The sequence below is a fragment of the Rhodamnia argentea genome, chromosome 10 (assembly GCF_020921035.1).
Source record: "Rhodamnia argentea isolate NSW1041297 chromosome 10, ASM2092103v1, whole genome shotgun sequence".
NCBI classification, from domain to species: domain Eukaryota; kingdom Viridiplantae; phylum Streptophyta; class Magnoliopsida; order Myrtales; family Myrtaceae; genus Rhodamnia; species Rhodamnia argentea.
In genome coordinates, this window is record NC_063159.1 from 16,861,305 (window position 1) to 16,883,315 (window position 22,011).

Here is a 22,011-nt window from a genome sequence, read left to right on the forward strand (position 1 = left end):
GAAAATCTCATAGCCAACTTGTGCTTTGGTATTTGCTATCTCATATAGAGAGACTTTTTCGACTTTTGGCACGTCAATGGGCCAACGATGACGGGCTCGTACACTCACAAGTCGATAGACTAGTTATGGCTCAAATGGAATGGTAAGTGCGAGACTCTTACGATAAAATTAGTGGATCGTTAAAGTCACTCACCCTCCCACCAGCGTGCTTCACGTAACAAGAACAGCATGGTGAATCACCTTTTTTGAAAGTCCAACGGCTATTAACAAAGACATTTGCAGGATTTGCATTGAGCAATCAATACACGAGGGGGTTAAATGTAATTGCACGAGAAAAGATTTAGTCTAATCTAATCAAAGTGAAAAAAACAAAGAGGAGTCTGTCGGGAAGAGGGAGAGTCGAGCAATGCAAAAGCCTTAACCTCGGGATTCGTGAGGCGTTCTGAAAACCCTCTTCCTTAAACCCCTCCAACGCACGAACAGAGAGCGTATTACCCTGCGGAAAGTGGCCTCACAAAACCCATCCGTTGGCTTTGCTTTGACTCTTTCTCTCTCTCTCTCTCTCGCCCTCGTCCTCCTCTCAGTACTCCCTCTGCACTCTGCAGACTGCGCAGAGGGGGAGAGAGAGAGAGAGAGAGAGAGAGAGAGACTGAGAGACTCTCGTCGTCTTCTAAGTACTCCCTCTGCACTGTGCAGCCTGCGCGCAGGGAGAGAGAGAGAGAGAGAGAGCGTGTGGGTCTCTCCTTGTGGGTCAAAGTGAAAAAGATCAGTGTGAAATCTCTGTCGTTCCGGGGGAATAAACCTAGGGCTCATACATGTCTCCTGGAACTCCATTTATTAAACCTCGCGGCCATGGCCTCTGTTCGTTTCCATGCAAGATGATGACTTTCTGGGAGAATCCCTTCTCTTCTCCGAGGTACATCTTTTTTTCTCGAATTTTCTTGGGATTACTTCTCTTGAGCTCCTTCCCTTCGGAACAGAGACGCATTTTCCCTTTGCTTTCTTTTGCTTTTGCTCGTCTTCCTCTTGGGCGCATGTGATTTCGGTGAAGAAAATCCCAGGCCTGATGATGTAAAATCTGGGCTTTTACCCAGTTTGTGGAGCCTCATTGCGGTGTTAAGCTTAGTTCTTGTTGTGTCGAGGACCCGCTCATTTCTCTTTTCTCGTATTTTAACAAAAGGGTCATTTTCACTTTGCTTTCGACCCCTATTTGTTTGTGAAAGCAGAAAAAGGTCTTAACTTTGGCACTTGCGTTGGCCAATCTGAAAATTCTTGGTATGGATTGATGTTGGATACCTGATACTTCCGTAGCGCTACGATTTATCCATGGAATATCTGAGAATTGGGGCCGGATTGGGACATGCCCTTTGAAAAGCCTAGGGGCTATTAGGTTTGAGATGTTATTTGAGCTCTGAAACTAGATTTACCAAGCTCTAATGCCATGTCACAAGCTATTTCATTTAATGGTCGAGAGAGTTTGAAATGCCTGAAACTGTTATCTTGCTGGTGCCAGGACAAGATTACAGAGAATGAGATTGCTGTGCAGAGAAGGTATTTTGTTGAAAGCAATCAACAATTTTAATGAAGGATTGACGTCTCGTGGTTAACTGGATGAGAGCGATGGAAAATAGAGATCGAATTTGAGTCTTTGATTGCTCATGCTCGTTTAGTTTAGTTAGCTTTTACGCTTTAGTAAAATCCTATGTAGACAGCAGTAATCTGGTCAAATGAAGGAATGTCTTCTTCTGGGATTGTAAATTGTCCCTGAATTAGTGGTTTTTGAGTGATATTCGTCATCAATTTTTGAGAATTTTGTGTAGTAGAAATTGACTCAAGCATTGAGCTCATGCTGGGCCTCTGCTGAGAAATCTGGGATGAATGAAGTAGGTTGACGGTATGTAGGCGTGACGTCTATTTGGTGAAGTAGGAAACTGGAGCTTTTCGTTATTAGGTTCCAAACTCAATTAGGTGGTTTGGTTAAAAGAAGTTTTTATCAGAGAACCCATTGAGGAGCTCATTGGGTGTTCGTTTGTCCAATCTTGTACAGACATTCTGGCTTTCTTGACTTGACTTTGATTTGTGAAGTGCGTCAGAGCTGTGATAATGTTTTCTTAAGGACAATATAAGCAATTCATACTGGAGTCATGAGGTTCTGGAAGAAAAATGGAAGATGTGAACTGACTGTTGAATCTTTGATAGAGCTCATGGGATGTTAATTAGGGCTGCATTTCTTGATTAATGCTGTGGAGAAAGAAGACCTGGCTTTGGTAGTGAATTGTTCAGTTGTCAAAAAATATGAGAAATGCACTTGTGTAAGTCAATTTAGTTGAGTGTATGAGTATCAAAGTCCTTTTTATGGGGTTCACTGCCTCTTCGAACCATGAAAAACTGGTTGAGTCGCAGTTTCCCAAGCTGCAAGATTTCCAGTGTTAGTGAAGTAGTTGTCCTATTCTTGTTTGAGTGGTTTCTTCAGCAGCATTTAGTGAGTTTGTCATTTCCTCTTACTAATTCCACGCGTGTTCCGGACTCTCTGCCTTCCAACAGTCATTTATCCAAGGGATGATGTTATTGTCCATGTAAATTTTTATTAGGATCTTTCTTTCCACTTGCCTTTGGCTTCAGAAGCATCTTGCACGCTGATTCTTCTAACCTCTATGATACTTGCTTTTTTTCCATTGTGTGACAGGTTCCGAGATGGCAGTAGCCTCTGCTTTCGAGTGGTTCAACCGGCGTATGTGACCATATTTCTCATCCTCTATAGTGCTCCTGGAGTATGTTCTAGATAAGTATGTAGTGTAGGTAGTAGGGAATGAAGCCGTTGGTCCGCTGAGCATTTTATTCACCCTATCATGTTGACAATTCCTCCGAGGGATTCACAACCCTTGAGATAGGTCTGAATGTGTGTGCTGAATTGAAATGCCGAGAGCTTTGTGGGGTTATCATTTTTGTGTGACTCTATCAGTTATACTCGACAGTTTTGTATAGGTTTCGATTTTGAATGATGCATTACTCTCCTTTGCTACCATGGCTGAAGGTCATGCAGTGCAAGTTATTGAGTCTATGGTTCTTTTCAATTCAGAAATGATGCTTGAAACAGATGCTTGTCATGGAGCTTTTGCTGTCCGAACCTTCCTTTATCTTTTATTTTTAGCTTAACTGTAAGAGACTGGGAGCTAGATTGGTTTACCAGGTAATATTGTCATTTGATTGCTCTACTTCACACAACATTCATCGTGTTCAGAGGATATTGATTATTGAGGCCATCAAGGAGATCATGGATACTACAATAGTGGGGAAATCGCCTTTTGTTGATGTCACTCGTCGTTACATGAAAGAATAATGAATGAATTTTGCTCACTATTTTATATAACATCTTGCGCAAAAGAATCAATAAACTGTGGTAGAAGAAGTGGATGCAGCTTCGAGCTTCAGAGGAACCTCGATCTCTTGCACTCTGGCGGTAGACCTTGAGGGAACCGTTCGGAGTCGCTGCAGTAGTTATAGACCATGTACTTCTGCTGCACCCATCGGAGCCTGTTTCTGCCGGATGCGTCGAGGGATTGCTCCTGCCACGTGCTCGTCTGTAAGCTGTTGGTGGATTTTGAGGCACAGGACGAAGACCCGGACGAGACCACACAAGCATCGGTGTTGAAGTTCCTGAAAGACGCGATGAAAGGAGCTTTTGTCCAGTCAGCCTTGACGCGGCCGCCCATTGTCGCCCAGTCATCGGCGTTCCAGAGGCTAGAGTAAAGCCTCATGGGCTGGTCGCGTGGGAAAGGCACGCCGATGGACTCCAAGTTGTTGAACACTCTTATGGGACTGTTGTCCACCAGGAAGCTGAAATAGGTAAATTAGCGGGTTAGTCAGCAACCGGAGCGTATTCAATTTTGTATAGAGAGGAAAAACGTCGTCGTAATGAGCTTTTGGGGACATTACATGATGCGTCGAGCGTTCCAGACAATCGAATAGGTGTGAAATGCCTTGGTGGGATCGAACCAGAGGTGGAATTGCTGTTCTCTGTTTCCTTTCCCCTGCGAGAACACATTGGTGTGGAGCGTGTAGGGGTTCCCAGACAGGTTGCCAAGGAACTCGAAGTCGATCTCGTCGTGGGTCGGGCCTTGAGAGGACAACTGCCCGAATTTTAAAAGAGAAACATAAGATTTTAAGCACAATTACCACGCATGGCGAAGAGCAGAGGGTTCATGAAATTTTTTTTTTTAACAAAAAGGGCTTACGTAGTATGCGGTGACTGTCCCGGCCGAGTTGCCTTCAACGAGCTTGATCTGCATGTCGATCCGTCCGAAGAGGTACTCGTTCTTGGACTTGAAACCGGACCCGGAAACCTTGTCGAGAGAGAGCGTGAGTCCCTGGCCGCCGTTGAGTATCTGGGCACGGCGGTCGCCCCAGGTGATGTCGAAGTCCTTGTAGAAGTTGCCCGCTGAGGTGAGGGTGGAGAGGGCGGCCAGGTGGAGCAAACAAATGCAGAGCACCCTCATCGAGGGCGGCGACATCATCATCATCTCGCGTCTTGACTTTAAAATTGGAAGAGACTAAGAAGAGCACAGCGGCGAGCACCTTTGGGGAGGAGGAAGAGGAGGGAGTTCGGGTCAAGTTATTATGAGGATTGGTGTTGTGGGATGAGGGTGTTTTAAAGGTGAAGAAGGGTAGGAGCTGTAAAGGTAGGGCGGGAGAGCTGGCAAATGCAAGCTAGACAAGCAAGTTGGTGTGTATGCGTGGGTAGTGAAGCTGGCAAGACTTTTGAATGTCTTTTTCGTGAAAGGAGTGTTGGAATAGAGAGAGAGAGAGGGAGAGGGGGAGAGAGAGAGGGAGAGAGAGAGGAAGGTACGTAGGAATGCAACAAAAGGTGGTGTTGGAGGTGATGCGGTTCAGGTCAGGACCACACCCAGCCAGCCCAGCCCAGCCCAGTTCAAGCCAAGCTGGCATCTCTTTTGGCTAGGACAGGACACAGGGGAATACGCGTTTGGCTTGCGGCGGCGGTGGATGTTTGGGTGTCGTGGGTCGGCGGTGACCCGCGGGGCTAACACGAACCCGTGACTCGCATCAATAGAAAAAGTGTATTTGTTTGGTGTAGATCTAAATATATTTCACTTTTGCTAGTTCATTCATAACCTTTCATTTTTGCTAATTGAGTCCCTAAATATTTTTGTACTTTGCCAGTTGAGTCCATCTAGCAAATTTTGACAGAAAATTATTTACGTGGACGCCGATCATTTTAAGTGGTATAGTCGATATTAGAGCGGACAATTTATAATACATTTTAAATTTATTCATGATTATTTTTTTATATTTTTTTTCCTTTCTTCTTACTTTTGACGGTGGCTAGCCACTAGCCATAAACGATGGCTAGGTGGGCTAACATTGCACGGGCAAAGGCCGCCCTCGCACGCCACAGGCGAGGCTCGGCCGGGTGAGGGGCAAGGGCAACGTCTCTTGATCTTGCAATGGAAGCCCTCGTAGGGGCTCGTCCTCCCCCTACCGAGCCTTGCTTGTGGCGTTGGCGAAGGCCACCCGAGCCTAGGTGAGGCTAGTTCGCCGGCCATGGCCGGTGGCCAGCCGGCAAAAAAAGGAAGAAAGAAAAAAGAACATCAGAAAAGTAATAAAAAAATCGAAAACTATTAAAATATTATTAAATGTTGTTCATGTCATTATTGGTCGTGCCACGTAAGATGATCAATGTCCACGGCAGTAATTTTCAGCCAAAATTGACGGGAGGTAGTTAATTTTCAACAAGTCCGACTGCATCCTTCATTATTGCACTTCTTCCCCGTTCATTTGGTGGTGGCCGCTCTAGACTCCTTGGCTCGTTGAACTCGGTACTTCAAGGTAAGCTGGCATGGGTTAGAAATAGCGGATACGCAAAAGAGGATGATGCCCACTGAGTATAAGGGCTCTTGGATAGTCAAACATCAACAACGCGAGTCTTCTGAAAATAAAAATGTAATGCTCGTTTCACGAGAAAGCTCCGTAATTATCTGTGTAAGGGAAATCGCTTACGTGACGTCCCCAAGGGCGATGCCCGGACGTCACGTCGGCAATTTCCTGCAACGATAGATCAGAAGGATTAGAATACTGCGCAAAGATTTAGGACTAGATTCCCAACACAATAACTGGCTGTTTGTTCATAGAAGTATGCAGACCGGTTCCAAGGTCGGAATCATAGCTTAATTAGTTCGAACCTAGTTTTGAGTTGTTGGAACCGGGGACGAATTGGTTCCCGTCGGAATTCAATCGATGACGACACCAGTTTCAAGATCAAACTTGGCCGGACGCCCCTCTCTAGTAACTACCCGCAGAACTGGTGTACCTATTAGGGGGGGAAAGAAATGAAGTCAAGGCTAGGTAGCTATCCAACAACGATTTGTTTTTCATTATTCCTTGCACCTCAATTTCGTAGAAAGAACAAAAGAATTTGGCAATATGTACTCGCTTGTTAATCATAACACATGTGAAAAAAGATCTCTTAGGTTGTCTCAAATTTCAGCTCTTAGTTCTTCCATTCGGGAGGGAGGCCCTGAGGGAAGCGCTTCAAGTCGGTGCAGTAGTCATAGATCATGAACTTCTTCTGCACCCACTTGGAGCCTCTGCCTTCCGTTGGCGCTCCAGCGCCTGAGTCTGCCACGTGTCCCAGCCGGAAGCGGTCGAGCTGGTGGTGGTCATGGAAGCGCAGGACGACTTCCCAGCTAACCATGCACAGGCATTGGCGTTGAAGTTGCTGTAGGAAGCGGTGAAAGGAGCTCGAGTCCAGTCGGTCTTGACGTGCCTGCCCATGGTGGCCTAGTCGTCTGCGTTCCACAGGCTTGATTAAATCCTCGTGGCCTGTTTGTTCGGGAACCGGACGTCCTTCGATTCTTGGTTGACAAATTCTCTTATAGGCACATTGTCCACCAAGAAACTGATAGAAACCAATGAAAGCAGCGTGTTAGTGTGAGTTCAGGTTTAGCTAGAGAAAATTGTTACTTTGATGAAAACATTAGAATGATACGTGAAAATACAGGATGAGTTTGAGGGTTCCGGAGGATGGAGTAGGTGTGGCAGGCCTTGGTTGGGTCGAACCAGAGATAAAACTGTTGCTCGAGGTTGCCTTTGCCCTGAGTGAATACGTTGGTGTGCACAGTGTAGGGGTTGCCGGACAGATTCCCCAGGAACTCCAAGTCGATCTCGTCGGGCGACGGCCCTTGAGAAGACAACTGCATATACAGTGCCGTAAAAGGATGTTCTCAATCTAATGTTCCTTGTCGATGCTAATTAAGATAGGAGAGAGACTAGTATTATTAGAACGCGAGCATATGTAATGAATGAAGACACATAAATAGTAGGTGGTGACGGTGACGGCAGAATTGCCGGGGACGAGCTTGAGTTGCATGTCGATACGGCCGAAGAGGTACTCATTCTTGGACTGAAACCCGGAGCCAGATAACTTGTTGAGAGAGAGGGTGAGAAGCTGACCACCTTGGGATATCTGGGGCTCGCTGGTCGCCCCAGATGAGGTCGAAGTCCCGGTAGACATCACCGGCTCGAGCCCCCATCGTCATGAGAGAGCTCATGACCACATTGACCAGACAGGCCACTACTGAAACCACCTTCATCATTCAAAACTCCACAACGGTAAGGAGGAGGAGAAGCTGGAAACCGAGGGCTCTTGCGCGCCTGGTTAACTTCTACACGAGGCGGCTCTGCGTCTCTTATGAGATAGAGCTCATTTTGGTGTCGTTTGCACTCGCCGGGAAGCTGTCCTGACGAGCTTAGCTTAATAAACTTATATCGGATCACTCAATTGCCCGATGTTTTTGCACTCGCGCCTTGAAAAGTTAGGGTCCATCTCTTGAAAATATGGAAGTCAAATGGCTACCAACGTTAGGAAAGGCTGGTTTAACTTTTAATGGGTTTTCAACAATTCCGACGGCATCCTCATCATTGCAGCTCCCCATTCATCTGGTGGTGGCCGCTCTGGCGGCTGGTTGAACTCGTCACGGGGAGCTGGCTTCGGGTTGGAAATAGCAGATACGTTTAAGAGGATGCACTGAGGATAAGGGCTCTTGGATATTCCAACATCAACACTGCACAAGGGGGATGACCGGACACCATGCCGGCAATTTCCCCCGACAATTAATCAGAAGGATTACATCAGAATACGGCGCAAAGGTTTTGGACTAAATTGACTAAATTGACAACATTGAAAAGTTTAGCACTTGAATGCTAGTAAGATTTGAGATTTTCTCGAAAGCAACGTGCAATGTGCTATCATAGAATATAAACGGAGAGATTAAGGGATAGAGAAATTACACAGAGGGTTTATAGTAGTTCGGCTTTAGTTTAAGCCTACATCCACTTCTTCATGTTGGTAGCCAGTCGTGGATTTCACTAGTGAATATTTCAGATGTTACAACTCACTAAGGCTCTGTTTGACGGTGATTCTGATCGTCCCCTTCTGTTCCCATAAACAAAAAAGGATTAGAAACATGTTTGGTGATGAAAAAAAAAATGATTTTGATTCTAGTTCCGGGAACACTTTTGGACCACTTTTCAAAAGAAAAAAAAAAGATGATTATGGTGTTTTGGAACATTTTTGGGGATCACTTTTTTGCACGATATACTTATGACTTATCCCTCATACTTATAATTAAAATTTTAATATAAAATGGTATTATTTAAAAAAAAGTCCATGTGGATTTTCAACTTTACATAAATTAAAATAAATTAAAATAAAATTTTAAAAATTGCTAAAAACTAATTTTCTTAAATTAAAAATTTTATTTAAGGTAAATTTAATAAAAAATTTAAAAATTTAAGAAATGGGGGACATAAAAAATATTTATATTTTTAATTTAATAATTTAAAAATAATTAAAACAATTAAGATTGAAAAAAGCTAAAATTTTGAAAAAAAATTCTTGTCACCAGATTCTTCCCCTCCGTTTTTTTTAAATTAGTTTTTTTTTAAATTTTAAGCCTATATTTAAATTCAATTTATATTTATATTTAAAAAATTAGTGTTTAGAAAATTTTTAAATCTAATTTATTTTTTTTTATATTAAGAGACCTCTAATACGCATGTTTTTTTCTTTCAAATTTTTATCTATTTTATTCTTTATTCTAATTAAGTTTGTATTTTTTTTTCCTATTATGTTTTTTCAACTTTTATCTTTTTTTTTTATATTAAAGACTAGACCCAACCCTTCCCGTCGCGAACTAAATCTCCATTTTTCTCCATTTGTCGAGCCGCACAAAAAATTTGTCGAGTCAGGTGGGAAAAAATCAATGTAGTTGAATTGCAGGTCTTGTAAACTTGTATGGTGTGCAATTACAAAAGTGCAAAACTATAGGCGGTTGCACAATGAGGAGCTTTTCTTTCATTTTTTTTTTGTTTTGGGTAATCAATCTAAAAGTCACAAGAAATAATAACAAACAAATGATTTAGACAAATTTTGTAAATGTAATACGAATTACTTTTCAAACAATATAAACGACTACATACTCATGACAAATCGACCAATGAATTGGGAACGAAAATTTTGTTGCTTTTTTTTTTTTGCTCCATAATCACTATTTGATTATTTTCCCTATTCTTTGCCATCAAATGGGATTATATAACTATTTAATTTAAATGACAAATTGGAAACGGAAATTTTGTGCAGCTACCAAACACGTTTCTGTTTTAGGAACAAAAATTTTAAACAGTTACCAAATGCGTTCTGATTCTCAAAAAATCATCCAATGAACCGAATAAAAAAAAAGTGATTTTAATCAAAATCATTTTTTGGGAACAAAATCAGTGCCAAACACAGCCTAAGTAGACTTCATGTCTAACACTTTTACACTCAAATTTTCTCCTTTAAGTATTATAATATTTGGATCAAGCGTATGTAAAGAATGTGAAACTCCCTTAATCTAGGAATTTAGAATTCCGCTCTCTTGTTCTATGTTCTTCAGCCTTGAGGTCTTCTTTTATACTTTTCCATTTGCAAATTCCCGTTGGAAGATCTCTAGAGGTTCGCTATTCAAATTTCCCGTTTGAAAGAGATTGTATAGAAAGAATCCCTTATTAGATCAAATTGTCCATACAATCGGTTTTCATATATAGAGTTTTTCATTAGTCGAGTCATCCTCATCTCCCTTAATCCGCATTCTTGATTGATCTTCAAGATTGAGAATCTCCAAGAACGATCCAACTTGATTTGCTAGCTGTTTTGATGATGTAATCATCTTCAATGTATCTCTTGATAATTTGATCGTTGCACATGAAATAATCTCTTACAGCTCGAGCTTCAATCCAACGTCCGAGCTTCTTGTTCAATGTGCAACATCTGAGCTACCCGCGCAACGTCTAAGCTCCATACAATGTCCGAGTCCCTCAAAACATCGTCTAAGTCTTTCTTGTCAAATTCAATCCCGTGTTCTTCGTTCTGACAATCTGCAAAACACCATTTCATTACATCAACTCGGATATCATATATCATGGATTGTTTTGTCAACTTCAAAATTAATTATGAGTTTTTCTCAACATCAACTCTCGATAAGGATGTATACGGATTTATGAATATAAGAAGAATCTTAGAGTGAGGAAGCTAGAGAAGGGTTAGAGAGCAATTAGGCTGCAGATATTACCTACCCTAGTTCCTCATTGTGCACCGACCTCCTTTTCTTTCCTCACGAGTTTTCCTTGGAGAGAGACGCGTGTGTGAGATAGGCTGACAGATTAAAGCTATGCTTCACTTCGGTCTACGCAGCTGCCAGATCGGGCAACCCGCACGTGCTTTGAGTTGCATATGCTCCTGCCAAGGGAGACAAAAACGAAAGAATCTCTCTCTGTTTAAAAAAATTCAGGTGTTGTTTTGGATGAAGGTGTCGCGTCTCAACAAGTACGTGCACGCATATTGAGTAGTGGTTACTTGCATGGGTTTTGCGAAGCTTTGTTTCCAAAGGTGGAAGTCTTTATATATCTTTCCAATGCGTGTATGGACCTGGCCAGATGCACATATATCAAACCTCACTTAAAAACTACCTCGACCTTTTAGATTAACTAATAGGGTGTTAGCTGGCATTCGGTTATTCCTTTGGAGGATTATCTTGTCAAGGAGCCTTCGGAAACCACGGATGCCTATGTTGCTTTTTACCTCCATTTAGTCCTGAACTTTTTTTATCGGAACTAATTCAGTCCATTTAGCTAATTTAGGCCGAAAATCGTTGACGTAGACGTCGGCTGTCCTACTTGACACCGCCGCGATGACATGGGCATTTTTATATTTTTATATTTTATTTTTTTTTCTCTTTATTTTTTTTTCTTTTCCATTTCCTTTTGCCATGACAAGTGAGGGTCAACCTCGCCGAGCCATGCTTGGGTGAGCGTCGCCGAGGCCCCCCCGACTAGATCTTGCGAGGCCGACCCTCGCCCAAGCTAGGGCGGCCTCGCCGGCGAGCCGCGCATCAAGGAGGCCGACCCTCGCTCAAGCGGGGCTCACTGGGACTTGCCCTAGCCCAAGCGAGGCTCAACGAGGGGGGCCGGCTAGGGAAAGGCTTGACGAGGGGGGCCTCACTAGCGCTTGCCCGAGAGCGGCTCGACGAGGATGACCCACACTCGACCACAAGTAAAAAGAAAAGGAAAAGGAAAAAAAAAAAGAAAGAGAAAAAAGTGAAAAATAAAAAATATATTAAAAATGTCCACGTCAGCATATCCGGTGGTGCCACCTACAACGATCGACTTCCACGTCAAGGGTTTTCGGCCCAAATTGGCTGGATTGATTGAATTGGTACCAATACAAAAAGGTATAGGATTAGATTGATCAAATTAAAATGTTTAACACTAAAATAGTACCAATGTAAATATGTTTAACAATTTTTTGTGACTTTCCTCCATCGATGTCTATATCATATGAACTTTGACGCCATACAAGAGTGATATGTCCTAAGTGATGTAACTGGCTATTTATTAGGTGCTCTTCAACATGACCAACTTTTTTAAATGTACAATAACACGTCGCATGTTACTACTTTTCCTAACCCATTTTAACTATTTCGTTGAGGACTGTTTTAAGCTGTTTTTGTTTTTTTAAACATTAATGTTATGTTTCATCCTCCAAATAAAAAAGGAAAAACGAAAAAGAAGGAAAACCTGTAACCAAACTTTTTTTTTTTCTGACCCAAAAAAAAAAAAAAAAACTAAAGGGATTATCTCCTGACAAATCTATATTTAATCAAGTTTTACCTGTGGTTGCTCAGTCAAGTCAAACATTGGATGCTATATACTTATGTATTATGATACTACCCTTCTCAGCCTTCTGTGTTGTATTATCGTTATTTTTTCGTAAATCGTGTGTCAAGTATGGCAACATCCAAGCTCGGTTTTGTCTGAATCTTCGTGGAAGAATAAGAAGAGGTTCACCAGCTACTGCATCCAGGGATCCAACCAAACCATTAAACAAGGCAGCCGACCAGCATTATAATGATTTATTTTATTTTATTTTTTTTTTTTTTTTTTCCTTCTCCATCCCTCTTCTTCCTCCATCCGGTCGCCGAACCTCAGCGACCAGCTAGAGGGACGGTCGGCAAGGCTCGACCTCGCCAGATTTGGGCTGGCGAGGTCGGTCACTAAGGTCCCGCAACCGGCCTGGAGGAAGAAGAGGGATGGGGAAGACGAAAAAAAAAAAAGGAAAAGAAAATAAAAAAATTTAAAAAAATATTGAAATATTATGTTATCCGTTGGATGACTAAATTGGAACAATTGCAATAAATTTAATACTTATTTGGTTTAGCAGAGATAAAATCAAATACATTTTTACATTCGTAAATAATGATATAATAAATGTAGTTGACTCTCACAGAATAACCTTTGCACAAGAGGGTCTTAGTGGCTTATATAAGTGTAATTGTCCCGGGCAATGAATCTCACGGCAGGATTATGAATGTCGTATGCATAAGGGATGTGCCCTAACGTATGATATTAAATTGGTATGATGTATACGTTTTTTTTTCCATAGAGCGATTGACTAAGATTTTACGCGAGATTTTAAGTTTATTCTACGACACACAAACCCTAGCCGAACTTTTGGGACTCTATAGCAATGGCGACGAGTGTGTCGCCGACCATCTTGTTACATCTTGAACGGGTCGGGCTTCGAGAAAAACATTGGGCAGGGGTTGATGTGTCTTGAGCCATAACCTTATGAATAGGAATGTGAGACCGGTCCGAACCGAATGAATCGATTCAGAATGGGCCATTGGCCTAAGCCTGTTCCCTCATGGCAATTGTACGTTTCTTTCAGATTAAAGCGTGGGTTGGTTGTACATAAGATCAGGATCACCGTCGCGTGATGAGCCGAGTTTGGATGAAAGGGATGTTAAGGAATGTACAACGATGGAGCTTAGCAGTAGCTCAAGAGTATACCCGAGAATGAAAGGGAACATTGGTCCGAGGAAAATGTCTACAAACCAATTGTTCATGTAGATAAAGTGAAAACTTTATTTACATCATAGAACATTATTTAACGAGGAAATAAAAGTTTGGATCCCAATGAAAAGGGCATCCTATCTTCGTTACTTGAGCTTTGCTACTTTTTCTTTCGACCTGCAATGACAACACGAGCACCATAAACAGCATTAGGGTTTCAGCCTAAAATCATTTATCATTTAGAGAGTTGAGGGTATTGCATGGACTCAATTGAAAAAAACAAGAAAGGACAAAAGAAAACCAAATGTGATAAAAGAGATCCATGGAAAGGTTAAAATGGGCAGGCCTAGGCATTACTGTCGAGAAAGATTCGATCGACCTCGCATTGTTTGGTGGGGCTGAGATTCAACTGGTGTCACCACACGGACCGGGCCTAGGAAAGAATCATTCCGCCAGAGTAAGAGAGAGACCCTCACCTAGGGAGAGCCAACTGGAGCCAGAGCCAGATGCAAGCGGCCGCCGCCGCCATGAAGGAGTTGAATAGGTGGATGTTGATGGAGTACTTCCTCGTCGACCTCCTCTATTTGATTTGTATTAGGGTTGTAGAGGAGCCCCGATTTCGACTTGGTTTTAGATTTGGGTTGAGACGAAGAATGAGAAGAAGCTGCACCCATTTCTCTGATCTTCACGGTCTTGGGGGGATTCTCGGGGAAAAAGAAGTCGAAAAACTTCACTTTCTTCATCTTTGAGGTTCCCTCCATCTTTCTTTTTTCTCCAGTTCAATTATAATTTCACCAATTGGGACGTCAGACACACACACATATTTATAGACACACACACGTCGTGCTTATCCCTGGACTGAGAATCAACTGTATATGTGACTGATCCCATAATTGGAAATGTTAAATGGAATTAATCGAAATCCCAAATTGATGGATGGAAAATCGATAATCAAATCAAGCCGCGATAACATACGATACTGTAGAACGATATCCTTCTTAAGTATTCCACAAAATGTCAATATATACATATGTACAGGATTTGCAGATTCCGCGATTTTTAATGCACTTGAAGATTCAACATTTTATGAAATTGCTTGAGGAGATACACATAGTTTGCATCTTGAATCGAGTCAAATGGTGAAGATACTAATCGAGAATCTTAAGATATTATCAATAAATACGATTGATCCCATTTCAATTGGGGTGTAGAACGGTAAGAGTACATTTCCTTTCTTTTCTCCGATTTGAACAATTAAGGTAAGGATCATAGGACGTTTATTTTGTTCAAGTAAATGGGATTTTCAATTTCAGCGTGTACAATTGGTGATCCTCGTTCGACGATACGAGAATTAAATTAAGGTGGAAGGGTACCGTAGTCCATGTTCGCCAGAAATCTAAAACCCTTCATGTATTTTTTGTTTTTGTTTTTTAAGTTAATAACATTCTTCCTATCAATTAGGGTGTATTCATTTTGCGGAAAATGAATGATTTGAAAAATATTTTTCAAAAAATGATCATTAATATTATCTAAAAAAATAAATGTAAGGAAAAAATTTTCATCGTCTACGAGAATAGTGATGCATAGATTGTTGTCAATGGTGAAAATATTTTCTGTTGATTAGTTTTTCTAATAGATATAAGTAATTATTTTTTGGAAAATATTCTCATAATCACTCATTTTTCGCGAAACGAACGCACCATTCAAACCCTAAATTTTTTCCGGACTGATTATTGTTTACATGGACCATCGGAGAAGCTGAACCGTGAAAGTTGATGAGAGCAACAAAGATTTTTAAAAGGGCCAAAACAAAATAAAAGAAAATTTAAATTAAAAACAACCCTAGCCTTGCCAACAATGACGCCGCCGTTGGCCACTGCCTCGTGATGCCGCCTCGAGCTCATCATCCACGGCTGTGAGACATCAAAGCTTGAGCAGGCCATGGCCACAAGCTCTAGATATTGTGTCCATGGTCGCGGCTAGATATTGTGTCCATGGTCGCGGCTAGACCCGCTAAATGGGTGGATTGAGTCAAATTTATATCGGGTCATAAATGATTCATTGACTCAATCATTGACTCATTTTAACTCATTTATTATAATGTAAATTTTTCGATCCATACCCAACTCAACCCATATTATAAAACACTTTCATATTTAATCCAAATTAGCAAAAATTATAAAATATCAAGAAAATATTTGATGAAATATTGTAGATAAATTCATAATTTTAAAAAAATAAGAAATAAAAAATTTTACGTTTTTTTATTTTTATTTCTTCCGTTTGCCTTTTTTATTTTCCCTTTCATTTTTTTCTTTTCCTTTTTTTTTTCAAAGTCTGACGAGGGCTGAGCATCTTTTCTCTCCTTTCGAATTTTCCTTCTTTGGAGATGCGCATGCGTGTGACAGGCTGACAGATTAAAGTTATACATCGCTTGGGTCCATAGAATAACGCCACTTTTCCCATGCTTTTGAGCTGCATCTGCTCTTGCCAGGGGAGACAAAAACGAAAGCCACAACAAAGAACACGTAGGAATATTCTCTCTCTCTCTCTCTCTCTCTCTCTCTCTAAAAAAAATTAGGTCTTGTTTTGGATGAGGGTGTCTCAACAACAACACGTACGTGCACACAGATTAAGTTAGTGGTTGCTTGCATGCGTGAGTTCTGCTTCTGCTTTGTTTCCAATGGGAGTATGGACCTGCCCAGATGCATATACCATGAAATTTATTTTATAGGGTATTGAAATGTTGCCAGCTGGCATTTGGTTTTTCTGTGGAGGTTTATCTTGTCATGGAGTATTGAATGATGCGTATCTCAATAAGGTTTTTGATGACGCACACCTCGAAATTGCAACACCTTTTAATAACCGTTGGCAATAGCTTCGACAGCTTTTAGAAAGCGCGCTCTGTTCGGTTTCAGTGTAGTGTATGTTTAGAAAAACGTGCTTTACCAAGTGTCTAATTACTTACAACACTTCCCCAGCATAGTTTCTAGGCACATAGCACAATCATGATACAGCAATGTCTATATCGTATGAACTTTAATACCGAACAAAAATGGTATGTACTAACTGATGTAACTGGCTGTTTATTAGGTGCTATTCAACATGACCAACTTTCTTAAACTCTCAATTACACATCGCATCACTCGATTAAGTTACTACTTGTTCTAATCCATTTCAACTATTTCGTTGAGGCCAGTTACTTTTTTCCTGCTTTATATATGACTAAAATATCAAAATGCGGTTTAACTTTGTATGTGCCTGATTATCTTAACTTTTGATTCAACAAGACACAAGAAACCATCTCATTGTATTCGAAGCGTGCAGCAGAAGTCCTATACTTTCACCTAGGGAGATTGCCAAGAGGGAGCCCAACACCACATCAATTCTCTAGTCCCATGACTTTTTCTAACACAGCTTACATGTGCATATCAGTAATCTCACCCTTATGTACAAGCTTGGTATTAGGTATGTTCTCCTTTTAATTCAACCATCTTTCACATGATGCCCTTTTGGATGATACCAAAGTGGCAGTAAGTCAAATCCAAATGCAAGTAATTAACCGAACTAAAACATAGAAAGAACTTCACCTATCATAATTTTATTAGCTCTCGATGAAATTTCAAGAGACTAAGATTTTGGACTAAGGCCAAATGGGAGGAATCTTTAAGAATTAAATCTTCGTAAAGAAAGCCTATGAAAAAACTCTGTTTGTTCTCAGAAGTATGTAGACCGGTTCCAAGGTCGGAATCATAGCTTAATTAGTCCGATCCTAGTTTTGAGTTGTTGGAACCGGGGCCGAATTGGTTCCTGTCGGAATTAAATCGACGACGACACCAGTTTCAAGATCAAACTTGGCCGGACGCTCCTCTCTAGTAACTACCCACCGAACTGGGGTACCTATTAAGGGGGGAAAGAAATGAAGTCAAGGCTAGCTAGCAATCCAATAACGATTTGTTTTTCATTATTCCTTGTAGCTCAAATTTTGCAGAAAGAACAAAAGAATTTGGCAATATGTACACGCTTGTTAATCAGAACACGGGTGAAAGAAGATCTCTTAGGTTCTCTCATCAAATTTCAGCTCTCAGTTCTTGCATTCGGGAGGGAGGCCCTGAGGGAAGCGCTTCAAGTCGGAGCAGTAGTCATAGATCATGAACTTCTTCTGCACCCACTTGAGTCTCTGCCTTCCGTTGGCGTCCAGCGCCTGAGTCTGCCACGTGTCACCGCCGGAAGCGGTCGAGGTGGTGGTGGTCATGGAAGCGCAGGAGGACTTCCCGGCCGACCATGCACAGGCATTGGTGTTGAAGTTGCGGTAGGAAGCGGTGAAAGGAGCTTGAGTCCAGTCGGTCTTGACGCGCCCGCCCATGGTGGCCCAGCCGTCTGCGTTCCACAGGCTAGAGTAAATCCTCATGGCCTGTTTGTTCGGGAATGGGACGCCCTTCGATTCTTGGTTGATGAATTCTCTTATAGGCACATTGTCCACCAAGAAACTGATAGAAATCAAAGAAACCAGCGTGTTAGTGTGTGTTCAGGTTTAGCTAGAGAAGATTGTTACTTTGATGAAAACATTAGAAGGATTCATGAACATACAGGATGAGTTGAGGGTTCCAGAGGATGGAGTAGGTGTGGAAGGCCTTGGTTGGGTCGAACCAGAGATAAAACTGCTGCTCGCGGTTGCCTTTGCCCTGAGTGAATACGTTGGTGTGCACAGTGTAGGGGTTGCCCGACAGATTCCCCAGGAACTCGAAATCGATCTCGTCGTGTGCCGGCCCTTGAGAAGATAACTGCGTATATTGTGTAGCAAATTTTGTCAATTCTTAGCTGGAACTGTTGCTCTTTGTCGATATTAATTAAGAAGAAGAGAGATTAGTATTGTTAGCAAGGGGCGCAAATGGAATGAATGAAGACACGTACATAGTAGGTGGTGACGGTGCCGGCGGAATTGCCCGGGACCAGCTTGAGTTGAATGTCTACGCGGCCAAAGAGGTACTCGTTCTTGGACTGAAACCCCGAGCCGGAGTACTTGTCGAGAGAGAGGGTGAGAAGCTGACCACCTTGGGATATCTTGGCTCGCTGGTCGCCCCAAGTGAGGTCGACGTCCCTGTACAAGTTACCGGCTTGAGCCCCCACCATCACGAGCGAGCTCAGGACCAGACCGACCACTGCTAGAACCACCTTCATCCTTCAACACTCTCTCCAAGAAGAAGGAAGAGAAGAAGCTCGGAACGGAGGGCTTTTGTCGAGTGATGGATATGATGGATGCTATGGGAAGGAGGCATTTATACATGTTTAAAGAGAGGTTTGACTCTAGAGAGAGAGAGAGAGAGAGAGAGAACTTCTTCTTCTAGCTGTAGACAGAAAGGATATGAATGTCAATCAAAATGTCTGCGGTGTTATTTGGATAGTACGCGTCTGGTTAAGTGCTACACGAGGCGGCTCTGTGTGACTTGTGGCTGGGATCGAGCCAGCCAGGACAGGTTATTCTGTCATCTGCACTCGCTGGGAAGGTCCGTGGAGAGAGCATAGCTTTATAAATTACATCAAAATCACGCAATGCTTTTGTATTTTCGCCTTTTGAGTTGTCTGTCGGTCGGAGATGCGTGTGGAACAGGCTGAAGGATTAAAGTTATGCTTCGCTTCGGCCTACGTGGCTGCCAGATCATGCAAGGCCCGCACGTGCCGTAGAACAATGTCAACGTTCCCCATGCTTTGAGCCGCATCTGCTCCTGCCAGGGGAGACAAAAACGAAAGCCACAGGAAAGAACACGTAGGAATCTCTCTCTCTCTCTAAAAAATTTAGGTCTTGTTTTTCAATGAGGATTGCAGTGGTTGCTTGCATGGGTTTTGCTTCTGCTTTTTTTTCCAAAGGTGGAGATCTTATCTATCTTTCCAATGCGTGTATGGACCTGGCCAGAAACTGCCTTGACCCATGCAATTTATTCAACAGGGTGTTCAAATATTGCCAGCCGGCATTTTGGTCATTGCTTTGGAGTACTATCTTGTCATGGAGCCTTCGAGGAACCAGGCATGCCCCTGTTGCTACGTACCTTATTTTTCCTGGTCAGAGATTTTCCCAAAGCGTCTTAAAAAAAAAAAACTATTGAGTACTGTCGCGACCTAAAAAAAAAAAAAACGAGTTAATTTTCGGGCTAATGGACTACCGGATTAATTAATTAGATTAATTAACCTAGTTCGAGCTCTCCCAAGCTCTACCAAATCGCAACTTATGATTCTTGTGATTATCTTGCAAATATTTTTTGAGGCACTAATATTTTGGAGGTTGATTAGAAACAAATAAAATAGCGGGAGAACTATTTTATTCGAGATTTTGAATTGGGGATTTGTGGTACTTTGACCATTTTCATGAAAATATTTGATTTGGATTTTGATGGATTTTACTTGAAATTAAGATGCGTTTTTGGTTTTTTTTTTTTATGGGGATGTAAACATTGAACTTTGTACGATATAACCATTGGTGATTTAGAAGAAAGAAAACGGCCTGATTTATAAAAATAAATTAACATGTAATAATGTAAATTTGGAACACGAGCATGTTAAAATAAACAAAAAATGTTCAACCAACGATTACATTTATGTAGATCGGGATGGGAGGATTACCTTCTATTACAAATCTACTCACATACACGTTATAGTCCCTTCAAGATCTCGAGGGAAGAACACGCTGTCGTGAAATGGAAGAATGGCGTTGTTGGGTGGCGAGAGGCGAAATATGTGCGGGACTCGTCGAAGATGATGCCGATTAAAACTTTTTCTTTAATTTTCTTCTAATTTTTTCAGAACTCTTTTTCCTTCTAAAATTCATCAAAACTTAAATCTAATTTTCACTTCCCCTTCTAGAGCCTCTAAATTTCTATACCCCAAATTCCCTTCAATCCAGAACTCTCCTTTATAGCCAATTTCACCATCCCTTTCACCATTCCCTTCTCCATTCTTCTTATTCCCATCTTCCTTCATTTCCTTCATCATCTTCCTCTTCTCTTTCTATACCTTCCTTCATCATCTCCTTCATTATCTCCTTTTCATCTTTTGGTATTTGCGAATTTAGTATTTGATAGTCAGTTTTAGTATTTGCAATATAGGAGTTTAATTTTGTGTATTTTTCCATCCCATGCCTAGTCTGACGCATGCTAAATTACGTGTTGTTGCCCAATTATATGATGCAATGTACGCTAAAATAAAGATGTGAGATGATTTTTATTTAGAACTAAATTAGTTCTATTTTTATGAAAAATAGATTAGTAAATTTAGGCGATGCCCTCTTTGAGTGGAGGTGGAGGTTGCTCAAGACATGAATCCTAAATTTTGACGAATTATGGATGAACTTTTGGGGGAGTTTTAATCTCATTTTTTATGTAATGAGTGATGCATGATATGAAGATCGAATAACATGTGTCTAATTTCCTTTTTCATGTTAGAGAAATGACATGGATCGCATACAGAATCGTTTACCAAATTCTAAGTATGGTTCTTTAATTTAGTTTTGGGATGAAGGATTTTAAGGTTCGGTGTTATCCGTTATCGAGACTTCTCCCTAATGCAAGACAGCGAAGATATGTGTGTCGTTTGAGATCACAAGAGTCGTTGTGAGTCGAAAGAAGTGAAATCAAGTTCACAGAGCTACGGTGGGTTGATTAAATGTCAATCGGGATATGTCTTCATTAAAGGGAATCAAAATCATAAGAGCTACGTCATATGATTTGGTTTGGATCAAACCATGGGTGCTTATGTCTTCTGATTTGATAAAGGAGCGAAAATCATAAGAGCTATGTCATTATGAGGACTAAGGTCAGATCAGGTGCATACGTCTTCGTGATCGAGACCGAAATCATAGAGCTACGTCGTATGATTTGATAATATGTCAGATCGCGGGCATATGTCTTCACAACTGAGAGGCATATTGCGAATTGAACAATATTTGATAGGGGCACCATCGAATGGAATCGATAGTATGAAGGGGCATATTGCTGATTGAATCATAACAACTATCATGAAGAGTTGTTAATTTGAAAAGGAGTTGAAACTTACCTGGGTTCTCCAACGATTGATCAGGACGAAACATTGTCATATCGTACGGTAGGCATTTGCCAAAACTTGTCATTCAATAATCCTTGGATGAATTTCGAGACCTTGGGAGGGAACTCGAACATCGGGAATGTATTGCCTATCATAGATGTGGGTAAACACACAAACATATTCAACAATGGTATAATGCAATCACTATATTATGGTTCATGATAACTCGTCAGTTTGCATTACATTTTGTGGAGGTTCTCTCATTACGAATACTTAATGTGTGAATGAGGGACTTGCAAGGGCTTTCTCACTCTCGAGAAAGCTATTTATCCCCGCGGATTCAAGTGAAATCACTCAATCTTTCCATCATCGCATTGTAAGGATCCAAGTAATCATTGTGGCCGAGGTCTTGATTAGGCCGTAATGAGGGCTGGTCAAGGTTTCAAGGGGACTCTAATTGAGTAGGTAAATGAATTTCTTCATCTCGCCTGGATTTAGTCAAGAACGCAAAATGAGAGAAATAATCTTGCCGAACTTCTTGAGAATGTTTAAAATCATTTAACTCTACGTTAA

The 22,011-nt window shown here is 41.4% G+C and overlaps 2 protein-coding genes, 1 long non-coding RNA gene and 1 pseudogene across 3 annotated transcripts; 1 reads left to right on the forward strand and 3 right to left on the reverse strand.

Moving 5' to 3' along the window:
* Positions 1-392: 392 nt before the first annotated feature.
* On the forward strand, positions 393-3,022 carry LOC115731501. Its single transcript, XR_004014254.2, has 2 exons — positions 393-916; positions 2,687-3,022. It is a non-coding gene; the product is annotated as an uncharacterized LOC115731501 (long non-coding RNA).
* Positions 3,023-3,290: 268 nt separating this feature from the next.
* On the reverse strand, positions 3,291-4,617 carry LOC115731482 (xyloglucan endotransglucosylase protein 1-like). Its single transcript, XM_030662152.2, has 3 exons — positions 4,236-4,617; positions 3,937-4,130; positions 3,291-3,837 (listed from the first exon to the last, which is right to left on the reverse strand). The coding sequence occupies exons 1-3, from the start codon at positions 4,518-4,520 to the stop codon at positions 3,429-3,431; spliced, it is 888 nt and encodes a 295-aa protein (XP_030518012.2). The 5' UTR covers positions 4,521-4,617; the 3' UTR covers positions 3,291-3,428.
* Positions 4,618-6,379: 1,762 nt separating this feature from the next.
* On the reverse strand, positions 6,380-7,610 carry LOC115733123 (annotated as a pseudogene).
* Positions 7,611-17,337: 9,727 nt separating this feature from the next.
* LOC115731563 (xyloglucan endotransglucosylase protein 7-like) lies at positions 17,338-18,688 on the reverse strand. Its single transcript, XM_030662230.2, has 3 exons — positions 18,319-18,688; positions 17,995-18,188; positions 17,338-17,894 (listed from the first exon to the last, which is right to left on the reverse strand). Exons 1-3 carry the CDS (start codon positions 18,583-18,585, stop codon positions 17,489-17,491), a joined length of 867 nt encoding a protein of 288 aa, XP_030518090.2. The 5' UTR covers positions 18,586-18,688; the 3' UTR covers positions 17,338-17,488.
* Positions 18,689-22,011: the final 3,323 nt, after the last annotated feature.

Coding starts and splice junctions, on each gene's coding strand:
- LOC115731482 (XM_030662152.2), bottom strand. CDS start 4,520: ATGATGATGATGTCGCCGCCCTCGATGAGGGTGCTCTGCATTTGTTTG. Junction 4,131..4,235: donor GGACAGTCACCGCATACTAC/GTAAGCCCTTTT, acceptor AAATTCGGGCAG/TTGTCCTCTCAAGGCCCGAC. Junction 3,838..3,936: donor TGGAACGCTCGACGCATCAT/GTAATGTCCCCA, acceptor TACCTATTTCAG/CTTCCTGGTGGACAACAGTC.
- LOC115731563 (XM_030662230.2), bottom strand. CDS start 18,585: ATGAAGGTGGTTCTAGCAGTGGTCGGTCTGGTCCTGAGCTCGCTCGTG. Junction 18,189..18,318: donor GCACCGTCACCACCTACTAT/GTACGTGTCTTC, acceptor CAATATACGCAG/TTATCTTCTCAAGGGCCGGC. Junction 17,895..17,994: donor TGGAACCCTCAACTCATCCT/GTATGTTCATGA, acceptor GATTTCTATCAG/TTTCTTGGTGGACAATGTGC.